This window comes from Carettochelys insculpta, chromosome 3 (assembly GCF_033958435.1).
Source record: "Carettochelys insculpta isolate YL-2023 chromosome 3, ASM3395843v1, whole genome shotgun sequence".
Classification (NCBI taxonomy): domain Eukaryota; kingdom Metazoa; phylum Chordata; order Testudines; family Carettochelyidae; genus Carettochelys; species Carettochelys insculpta.
In genome coordinates, this window is record NC_134139.1 from 195,266,041 (window position 1) to 195,278,225 (window position 12,185).

Consider the following 12,185-nt stretch of genomic DNA (forward strand, 5'->3'; position numbering starts at 1 on the left):
ATCCTTAGAGGCCAAGAAGAACAAGTTTCTCCCTCCTCCTCATGACACCCTTTTATATATCTGAAAAAAGCTATAGTGCCCCGCCTCAGTCTTCTCTTTTCCAAACTAAACAAGCCCAGTTCTTTCAGCATTCCTTCATAGGTCATGTTCTCTAGACCTTTGAACATTCTTGTCGCTCTTTTCTGGACCCTCTCCAATTTCTCCACATCTTTCTTGAAATGTGGCGCCCAGAACTGGACACAATACTCCAACTGAGGCCTAACCAGCACAGAGTAGAGCGGAAGAATGACTTCTCGTGTCTGGCTCACAACACACCTATTAATGCATCCCAGAATCATGTTTGCTTTTTTTGCAACAGCATCACACTGTTGACTCATATTTAGCTTGTGGTCCAATATAACCCCTAGATCCCTTTCTGCCATGCCCCTTCCTAGACAGATGCTTCTCATTCTGTATGAGTGAAACTGATTGTTCCTTCCTAAGTGGAGCACTTTGCATTTGTCTTTTATTAAACTTCATCCTGTTTACCTCAGACCATTTCTCCAATTTGTCCAGATAATTTTGAATTGTGGGGGAGGGATAGCTCAGTGGTTTGAGCACCGGCCTGCTAAACCCAGCATTATGAGCTCAATCCTTAAGGGTGCCATTTAGGAATCTGAGACAAATACATTTTTCAAATAGATGTCAGAGATGGTGTTTGGTCCTGCCAAGAGGGCAGAGGATTGGGCTAGATGACCTCCCAAGGTCCCTTCCAGTTCTAGGAGATGTGTACCTCCAATTATATTTGAGGGGAGGGATAGCTCAGTGGTTTGAGCACTGGCTTACTAAACCCAGGGTTGTGAGTTCAATCCTCGTGGAGGCCATTCAGGGATTGGGGCAAATAGATGACCCTGTCCTCCAAAGCAGCTGCAATGCCTCCCAGCTTGGCATCATCTGCAAACTTAATAAGCATACTTTGTATGCCAATATCCAAATCATTGATGAAGATATCAAATAGAACCAGACCCCAGCAAACCCCACTTATTTTATCTTTCCAGCAGGACTGAGAACCAATAACAACTGCTCTCTGAGTATAGTTATCCAGCCAGTTTTGCACCCACCTTATAGTAGCCCCATCTAAACTGTATTTGCCTCGTTTATTGACAAGACTATCATGCGAGACTGCATCAAATGCCTTACTAAAGTCTAGGTATACCACATCCACTGCTTCTCCCTTATCCACAATGCTCATTATTCTATCAAAGAAAGCCATCAGATTGGTTTGACATGATTTGTTCTTTACAAATCCATGCTGGCTGTTCCCTATCACCTCACCACCTTCCAAGTATTTGCAGATGATTTCCTTAATTACTTGCTCTATTATCTTTCCCAGCACAGAAGTTAAACTGACTGGTAGTTTCCTGCATTGTTCTTATTCCCCCTTTTTATAAATGGCCACTATTTTGCAGGATCAAGGTCTTGTTACATTCAACCCTTTCCACAGGGTACTGCAACTTCTTAATACACAGAATCGAGTTACTTAAAATTATTTTAGAGATTCAAATATAAAGCTTTTCTGCCAATATTAATAGCCATCACCACTTCATACAGGATAGCTACACTACCACTGAAATGTGCTACTTTTGACAACCGGTTCTTTCTATCAACAGAGTATTAGGTCTTAGCATGCATATCCAAATCAGCATTCAATTCATAAAAGAACAATTCAGATCACAGAACAAAAAAATTATAGACGCACTAAGCTAACTGAAGAATGCAGGAATGCAAAATTTAAATATAACACACCTGGCTTACAAGTCATTTAAATATAAGGGTGCACAAATTACTCCTAGATATCTTTCTGTATAGGTTTCCCTCAGCATCTACTTTTCACTATGTATTCTGAAGTCTAGAGCCTTACTAATTTCCCAAAAGAGAAAAAGAAAGCACTCTGCACTGCTTAGATGTTAATGTCCACTGCACATCTGCAACAGATAAAAAAGAGAAAGAGCAAGAATGCTCAAGACAAAATATTCAGAAGCAAAGATCTAATCGGAAAGAAATGAGACAAATGGAGACTAAAGATTTTAGAAAAAATAAATAGCGAACAAAGATAACAGAAAAAAAGTCAGTTACATTTTATTAATCTAGTAATATCCTATCCCAATATAAGTAAGAACAATGTTGTGCTTTGGGAAAAAGTGGTGTGATAACATATATATTACTGTTGCTGTGTCCGTCCGTCTGTCTGTCCAGGCAAGATTCTATCATGGTCCCCCACCTCACCCCTGCACTGTGCCAGCCCCAGTCCCTACCCAGTGTGAGGTCCAGCTCAGCCCTCCAATGGACACACACACACCCCTCCACCACACCGTGCCAGCTCCAGCCCCTCGCCCGGGCATGCCCCCCAACAGAGCCCCTCCCCCACCCAGCACAGGGTCCAGCCCAGTCCCCTAACCAATCCCACCCCAAACTGTGCCAGCCACAACCCCTCCCCAGCCAGCACAGGGCCCATCCAGTACCCCATCACAGACCTCCCTCACAATTCACCATGCCATCCCTAGCCCCTTCCCCAGCCCCCGCAACAGACTTCTTCCTGCACCATGCCAGCCCTGCTCTCCAGCCCCTCCCCCCCAATGAAGTCCCCCCACACTGTGCCAGCCCCTGCCCCTTCCCCAGCCAGCGCAGGACCTGGTCCATACACTTTGGATGTATATTACAAGTTTCTTTCTTGAACTTTCTTCCACTCCAACTTCCCTTTGCAAGTGAAGCTGCAACCAGGCCTCTAGTTTTGAAAACACTTTCCATACTGTGACACTGGCCAACTTTGGCATTGAAAAATATGCTTCTTCTGGGAGTCGCAATCTTCAAGTCAGCATTTTACAATTATTATAAACTACTTTAGGAAGCAGAGACAATCAGGCTCTCTGTAGAGTTTACCATTTCTAGAGTCAGAATAAAATCTTCCAATGCATAGTCAAATATTAGTGGATACTACAGGGCAAATGTTTGACAAATGAAAGTGGGCAAACTTATTCCATGTTTTTTATGAGAGTATGGCACAGTAGAAGGTTAACTTCCAGGACAAACTCTGATCTATTACTGAGATAAAACAAATGATCAGTACGCTAATCAGAACAGATTAACTGGAACAGATCCAGAAATAATAAAATCTACTTGTGCTAAGAGCAGGTCTACATAATAAATGTATGGTGGTGTAACTGTGCTGCAGAGGAGTGTAAAAAATTTACAATGCTGAGCAATGCAGTTATATCAACTTAACCCCAGGTATAAACAGTGCTATGTTGGTGTGACAGCTATTAACCCTCATGGAGGTGGATGAACCACCAATGGGGAAAGCTCTCCCATTGGCACAGTAGTGTTTTCACTTAAAATGTGGCATAATCCAAGTTGCAGGGTTTAAGTGCAGACCTGCCCATTTTTTCATACTTCAACTACATTCAGAGAAGAGCGTGATTAGAAAACACTTACCTTACTTGTTATCTGGATAACGTCGCCTTCTTTAAAGCCAAGTTCACCTTCATTTGAACCTTCAAAGGTCAATAAAGCCCTGCAATATTCCTTGGCTGAAACAAAAAAGCAAAATTGTTGTATTTGCACAATGTCCTAACCAGCTGTATAAATCCAGGTAAACAAATAAAAGCTCAGAACTGCTTTTTTTTTTAAATGGGTAACTAAAAAAAAAAAAATCACACTACCCCTACAATCATCTTTTGATCTTGTAAACACCTTCAGTATGTTTTGCAAATGTCCAGTAGATCACTCCAAATTTAGGATCGGAGTAAACCATTTATTCAGTTATGCCATTCCTGTGAGTCATTTTAGACACCAGAACTGAAGCTATGCCATGAGAGTTGAATATCTTGCCAGTTGTGGTTTTGCACATGTATATCCAGCAGAGATTTTTAAGTTACTTCCAACAGATTGTGCTCAAGCACACAAGGAACTTCAAGCTTTAATGACAAAAATGCAAGCAACATACATGCTTTGACCATTTTATGTTCATTTAACAATCATTGCTGGTCTCAAAGTCAATGTAGGGTATTTTTATTTCAAAATCTCAATTTAAATCTAGCATATTCTTCATAGGCTCCAATTCTAGAAACTCTTACACATATTTAAATTGTAGCAGTTCTTGTAAAGTTAAACAAATGCATTAGATTTGCAGGATTAGGGTCTTACAGTTTAGTCATAAAAATGTAAGCACAACCACGATCACTTGAGCATGTCATTTTTGTTTTACAAAAAGCATTTATGCCAGTAACCTTCAGTGTGGATTAGAATTTCCAGTCCGTAGCTGAAATAGATACATTTTGGAAATGAACAAGACTATTAACTTTCTATTGTTCAACTCTGGTAAAACAATGAGATTGCTCCCAGCATAGCCCTTAATTTAGAGATTTTATCCAGCAAAGCACCTGAGCGGTGGGTGGGCTGAACTTTCCCAGTGAAAGAGAAGCAGTTGAAGGGGGAACAAACCCTGCTCTTAGAAGAACCATTTGCTGTAAGCAAAAGAAACCCAGAAAAAAAGACAAAACACCTCCTGACACCTCCTCTACACTCACCAGGAGGACTGGTTGCGAGAGAGGAATGGGGAAGACGCAGAAGCTTTTGCCTCCCACAAGAACACTGACCAAACCCAAGGACTCAGCGAGGAGTAGGAGGGAGGGAATTGTTTTCAGGTGTTTCTTGTTTTGCCTCAGTCTGTCACTCTTTTGTGTGTCCAAAATGAGTGTATTTAAGTTCCTTTGCAAAATGTGTGTTCTTTTCATTAACTCTTGTGCTGTCCCTAATGAGTTGAACTCTAAACCAGTGACCATGGAGCCCGGGAATGAGGGCATATGTGACTAGAGAGACTTGAGATGTCCTATATGGATCTGAGGGCCTATGGCAGCTGGACTCCAAAGAAGGGAGCCAGACAAATTTTGCACCTACCCTAGAATCCCAGAGTTCACGCTCATGACTATGCTTAGCCAGCTTGAAAGCACACTGGCTCCAAAAATTTTGACCAAGTAACCAATTGTGGAGTGTGATCCAGTCAGAGCTAAAATACCATCTTTATGTAACCAAAGAACATTTTCATTTTGTATTTCACCATATTATTGTCGGAGCAAGAAAGTCCAAAAAGATGAGTTACAGGAAAAAATCTCAACGACATCTTCAGCACTTAATCTATTTTACAACTTATTAACAGTATATTTAATGAAGAAATAATTAAACAGGGATCAGGGTGTTTTAACCAGTCTTGCACCATGAGAAAACTGGTAGTAAATAAAGTTATTTTTAATGAAACTTCAATTTAAGATAGAAGATCAGCCACAGATTCAGTATGACAGTGCAGCAGCAATCCCAGATGTTGTCCTTTAAAGGTCTGGAATTTGATTATACTGAAAACAAAACTAAAATTGTGGCTTTGTTAGCAAAAATATGTTTGTATTAATGACCAAAACAAATTTCCAGAAGCAGAAGACAGACATTAAATGAAATTCTGGTCATATACATATCATAACAATATAAATTAATATCTTAAAAAGTTAACTAAATTTTGGTGGTTTTCTTGCAGGCCTGCCGGCCAGCCTACATACCTGCCTGCCTGCCTGCTTGCCTGCTCACTTACCCACCTACCTCTGCAAAAGGTATTATTCTTAATACATTTTTATTAAGGATGATTCTGTGCAAATTGAGATACAGTTGTGAAAACAAACGTAACTAAGCCCTTCTCACGGGATATCAGACAGTCTTATTTTGTCATGCAAGAGGCATCCACCTGGTTTTCATACTGCATTTATCACCTGGGTATCTGTGTGTCTACAATTTATCCCCGTACATTAGGGAAACCATCATTTTAAGTATTTAATACAAATAAATCAGATAAATCAGCATAGCTGCTGAAGATCTGATTAAAATTTGCATGCTTTTAAGCAAAGGTCTTTTTTCAAACAATGGAAAAGATCAAATAACCTTCAAGTAAAGATTTTAAGATCTTGATCTTCCATGTTGCTCGATTATTTCTGTATTTCAATGCATCATCTATAATTATAACATTCAAAATTTCTAGATATTATTATGGTGAAAATAGACATCAAAATGTAAACCACTACACTGCCAGCTTGCTGAGCCAAGACAGAATTGGATGCTTCTCTCCCTTACCATTCTAACAGAAGGTTAGTTAACTTTTCATAGATTTTTAATTTCCAAGGCCAGAAACCATTGTTGTTGTCTAGTTTGACTTCCTGCATAACACAAGACAAAGAACTTTCCCAAAACAGTTCCTAGAACATATCTTTTAGGGGGAAAAAAATCTTGACTGAAAAGTTAACAGTGAGAGAAAGGCCACTGTGACCCCGGTAAGTTGTTCTAATGATTAGCTACTCTCACTACTAAAAATTCCACCTTATTTCCAATCCAAATTTGTTTACTTTCGACTTCTACCTGTTAGTGTTATACCTTTTCTCACTTCAACTGATGAGCCCATCGTGAAATATTTGTTTCATATGTATTTACTGACTAGTCAAGTCACCCCTTACACTTCTCTTTCTTTCTTAAACTAAATACATTGAGCTTATTTAATCCTTTAGTTCTTCTCACTGCTCTTCTCTCAACCCTCTCCAATTTATCAACATCCTTCCTGAATTATGGACACCAGTACTAGACACAAGATTCCAGCAGCAGTCACACCAATACCAATATAAAAATAAAATAGGTTCACTATTCCTCTTCAAGATTTTGTTTATGTCTCCCAGAACAGCCTTACGGTTTATGTTCAGTTGATTAGCTACCACAACCCCCAAATCTTTTTCAGAGTCACTATTTCTGAGGATTAGTATCAGAGAGGTAGCCGTGTTAGTCTGTAGCTTCAAGAACAACAAAAAGTCTTGTGGCACCTTATAGATTAACAGATATTTTGGAGCATAAGCTTTCATGGGCAAAGATCCGCGTCTCGAGTCCCCAGCATGTAAGTATGGTTTGCACTCGCCTTCTACCTTAAACCTATGTTGGGGGAAGAGAGAAATCACCATGCTCTACACCAACATAACACTGTTGGTAAAACAGTAAGCATAGGCCAGACACAGTGGTTTATTTCCATTAGCTTATTTTTTTTTTCCAAAATTAAGTGAAACTAAGTATCAAAATAGAGGCAATTTTTCTCCATTTTAACTAAACTGATTTTAAAATGCGTCTAAGCAAACCAATGCCACATTTGTGTGTGGACAAGACCCTCAACAAAAGTCCAATGCCATATTAATATAAATTAATACAAACCCCTTGGTCAGTATTCTTACATCAGATAAACAGGCTATACTGGTACAGGAAAAACCTTAACATTTACTGATGCAAGCTAAATGTAAAGCAGCCAAGCTTACATTAATATGAAAGGGTCCAGGAAGGACTTTGAATCTTTACTTAAATCAGGACAACTGTGTGCATAAACGAAGCCTTGTATTTTTAGGGACAGTTCCTATGCTAACTGGATTTCACCTGTAATTCTATAATCTGAATACTCTGAATTTTTATACAGGCAGAAATACGGGAAGCTACACAACCTCTGACTTTAGTTTTCGCCTAGCTCTGCAGCATGGGTAAATCCAGCCTACTTCATACTGTAAGACACTTTGAAACTAAAAAAGCATTTTAAAAGTGCTAAGGTGTTCATTTACTTTGGAAAAAAAAAAAAAAAGAAGAGTAAGCTCCCAATCAGGACAAGTTATTTTACTATATACTTCTATAACTACATAATGCTATAAAACTGTGTGGACTACCACAACGTTTCTCAACCAGGGATGCGTGTACCCTTTGGGGGCGGGGGGGAGTACACTGAGGTCATCTAGGAGGTACATCAACCCATTATTTCCCTAGTTTTACAGCAGACCACATAAAAAACACCTGTGAAGTCAGTACAATCTAAAAGTTCATTCACACAATGACTTACTTCTGCTGCTTCATATGCCTTATGCTGCAATGTAATTACTATATTCTATTTCAATTCATAATTGATAATAAGATGGTAAAAAGTCAGCAAGTTTTCGATAGTAGTCTTATGTAACATTTTTGCATGTTTTTGTAAGTAGTTTTAAGTGAGGTGTAACTTGGTAGTATGCAAAACAAATCTAACTCCTGAAAAGGATACAGTAATCTGGAAAGGTTGACTGGCACTTGCTTCAGGATCCCACATTGCTTTAGAATTACCTTTCTCAACAAGTGGTGCACATATCCTTAGGGGTACATGAGAGAAATATGGGACTAGATGTCCTACCAAGGTTCCCTTTCAATTGTACGTTTCTATGATTCTGTGATCAAAAATTAAAACACTGGTAAATATGCATTAACCTTACCTTTTGGTTTGTTTTCTGTTTCTACTTTTATTAGCTCAGCTGCAGGTTCTGCTTTTGTTACACTAGGAAACTGAGCTGGTTTTGGTCCCACCGGAAAATTAGTTAATGGCTAAACAAAAGAAAAAGAAAAAGAAAAAGATATGAACAGTAACTTATTGGAAAGGAAGCAAGCAAAATCTTGAATATTTTGTTTTCACTAGATTATTAGATATCTTTTCATGAATTGACTGAAATGGTGACAGCTCTCTTTTACAATTAGGTAATTAATTCCTCATATTAAAGCTGTCATTCATTCTTTGAGACTATTGCAATATCTATTTAATTTAGTTAGTTCTATAGCTCCAGTACAGGTTAAAACTCTCTAATCTGGAATTCCCTTTTCTGGAAACATCCGTAATTGGGCATGTTTTTAGTGAGGGGGCTGATCATTTGTCAGGGTGAGGTCAAGTTTCCTGTAGCCCCACAAAGTTTGTTTACAGCCACCAGTCCTGGCTCTCAACGTTCTGTGCTGTTACTTAGCTGTAATTTACCCCTAGATCTCTTCTAAGAGCTGCATGCGCAGTGGAAGCGTTGGTAACGCTGTTAGACAATATTGACCCCCCGTGATCCAGTAAATTCTCTTGTCCGAAACCTGTCAGGTCCCAAGGGTGCTAGATGAGAGAGCTTCAACTTTATTAAGGACACTGATGTAATAGGAATTTTGTCAACAGATAAAGTAGAGTATTGCTTCTGATTTGGACATGATGTAGCAAACAGCAACTTCACTTTCTGCCACCAGGACCACTGTATCATGGGTGGGATTCAGCCCAAAAGAGGGCTTAGGTGTTTAGCAAGCAGACAAGGAGCTAATTATAGGACTGAACTGTTCACAGCAGCAGTTAAAGTGACAGAGATGCTAGTCCTGACTTCTGCTCACTCCTAGTATCTGTCACAGTATCCAATCAAAGCAGGAAAAAAACATTAGCTGAAGGTTTCTGCTAAAATGAAGTCCTCAGACACTTAATTTGCCATCCAGATTGTAAATTAATATCCCATTATGATAACAAACCAAATTTCTCCTATCCAAGACAGTTTTGGGAGGTTGACTGAGCCTGCAGAAATATTCTCACTGCTTAAATCCCTTTCAAACATTTTCTTCAAACTGAACTACATAGGAACAAAGAGGAAGCCGTGCTAGTCTATACACTATCAAAACAAAAAGCAGTCAAGTAGCACTTTAAAGACTAGCAAAAACATTGACAGAAATATTGAGTCTGTTCTGGTCTGGCTATGGTCTGAAGAAGTGGGTCTGTCAAATTAGCACTTTTTCAAAATCACATTTTACTTGATTGTTGACTCTCTGGGGCAGTCAACTAGACATAGCATTTTAACTAATCTTTTCCAAATCTGAGTTAAATAAAACCTCTCAGAATCTGTTTGCCCAAGATCTATTCAAATGATAAGCACAGATATTCTTCAGCCTTTCAGCATTTACGAACAGTGGTGGAAGTCTCAATCATATCACCCCCAGCCAGCTCCCTACCAAACAGGACTGAAAGCTAACAAGATCTGGCCCTTCCATGCATCTTCTCTCATAATACCAGGGAAAAAAGGAGGCCATAAGATACCTATCTCACAGAACTGGAAAGGACCTTCAGAGGTCTTGAGTACCATCCCCTGCACTCTCAGCAGCACCTATCGCCATCTCTGACAGATTTTTTGTTTGTTTTTGGTTTGTTTTTTTTTTTTTAATATATTGTTCCAGGTTTTTAAATGGCCCCCTCAAGAACTGAACTCACAACCCTAGGTTTAGCAGGCCAATGTTCAAACCACTGAGCACAATTCCAGTCATAAGCTTAAGATAAAGCTTAGTTATTCTACTTAAAAGGAATTAGGAAGACTGGATATTGGACTGGATCATTAGCTTGATCAGGTATATAAAGTTTTTATTTTATTTTTTTAATGAACAGCATTAAGGCTGCAATACCTGTAATGTAATGAGATGTAAAAAAGTTTGAATACAAAAAATAGTCGGGGAGCAAATATATATATATATATTTCCCATTGTACATTTCAATCAGATGTTTAGGCCAATCTTAACTGCAGATTTTTTCCCCTTTCAGTACACTACTCCCTGTTACTACAGTAAATCAAACCAAGCAAGATAGATGAATCTATCCTGGCCTCTAGTTGTTTCAAAATCAAGAGAATTCTTTTCAAAAAGTAGTATTTACAAGACTCACATACATCTGCAGTTCGTGACTGTATCAGAAGCAGAAGTACAAAGTATCATGAATAAGGATATTTTTTATTATTTCTACTACAGAAATCAGGAAGTCTCACAAAATAGCACATTCTTGAGAAAATACTTAATCAAAGGGGTTTAAATGAAGTACAATAAGCACCGAAACCCTTCACATTCACGCATGACTACTTGGGCAGAGTATACCATTCGTGGGGTAAATAAGAGAGCTCTGCACAGACACAAAAATTAGTACCTGCACCACATTTGCATCTGCAAAAATGACCTGTGAATATCTGCATCCACATTGGCACATCTGCATATTTGCAGGGCTCTACATATATTATGCTAATAAGATGAATTATTGCATCTCCTGAAATCATCTGGTTTAAGAGTTACTATTTTATTTCCTCTCTCCTGTTCCCTTGTGACAACCTAGAATTTTGAATGGATGGTGTCCATCACTGTTGTTCTGTGTCCATTGAAGTTTACTTGAAATAATAATAGTTTTCAAAAAGTACAAGACTGCTGGTGCATTCCCCTTTTCAGTTCTGCTATACACTGAGATAAAGAAAAGTATACAAACAATCAATTTCTCCTTTCTTGAACAGAGGATGTTAAACCACTAAAAGCAAATGTTCAGAGGTCTAATGCATTTTGAGATCCTAGGACAGAAGGTGCTCTAATTACCACACTTCTTTAAAAATAAAAATAAAGATATTAACAATACAGTTTTAATTTGGATTCTCAAACCAAAAGATGAATGCTCAAATATAGGCTACCACAAACCTTTTCTTGCTTTTTCTCCTCTGACTCAGTACTGGATAATCTCGTTTTAAGTTTCACTGAACCTTCTTTAAAGATATCTCCAAACCCAACTCCTCGGATTTTCTTTGGCTGTGCTATTGGTCCAGCTCCAGGTTCATTTCCATTCCCCGGAGAGGCCAAAGGTGAGGTAGAGCCAGTGAAAACAGACTCTAAAAATTGAGAGAAAATAGTTACTTTATGAATAGTAACACTGGCATTTATCATGCAGTCTAGTAATGAAATCAGGAACTTCTTTGAGCACACTTGCCTTCCCAAGTAGTCCTTAGAATTACAGTTCCATCCTTAAATTCAGACATTTTCTGCTAGCTGGATATTTAAATAAAACTCTACGGCTAACATGCATTTCAAGGCAGTTTACAATTACACTATTTCTGCACCAAATGTAACCTGCGAGCCTCTAACCACGGTCAAGAAATCAGACAACTGCTTTTTGGCCTGACTTCTCAAACACCATCCAGAAAGGCAATGAGACCTGTTATTGGCACTTTCCACCAGCTCTGATGAAATATGCTTCTGAATCTTTTTGACCCAGTATTTTTATTTCAGCGTGGTGTGTCAATTTTTGCATGTGTTATTGCTTTCCATAACTACATCTACTCAACTTGGAAATACTTCATGCTTGGATAACTAGAGCAAAAGGGTAATTTGGGCCTAATTAAACATTACAGAAAGGATATTTCCAACAAAGTTGTAAAATTAAACATTCCTCAGCCCTCAAACAACTGAAGAAAATAAATCAAATGCACTTTAATTGGCACTGTTATTCTTAGAGAGTTAATTATGAACAGGTTAAAAATATTTAT

The 12,185-nt window shown here is 38.6% G+C and overlaps 1 protein-coding gene across 2 annotated transcripts in view; it reads right to left on the bottom strand.

Annotated features, from left to right (window-relative positions):
* Window positions 1–12,185, bottom strand: part of CD2AP (CD2 associated protein) — a 137,537-nt gene that overhangs the window by 43,427 nt on the left and 81,925 nt on the right. For both annotated transcript variants that reach the window (XM_074991355.1, XM_074991356.1), the window contains exons 6-8: window positions 11,344–11,531; window positions 8,334–8,442; window positions 3,472–3,566 (exon numbers count right to left, since the gene is read on the bottom strand). In XM_074991355.1, the coding sequence (XP_074847456.1) occupies window positions 3,472–3,566; window positions 8,334–8,442; window positions 11,344–11,531 (392 nt within the window). The remainder of the gene's footprint in view (window positions 1–3,471; window positions 3,567–8,333; window positions 8,443–11,343; window positions 11,532–12,185) is intronic.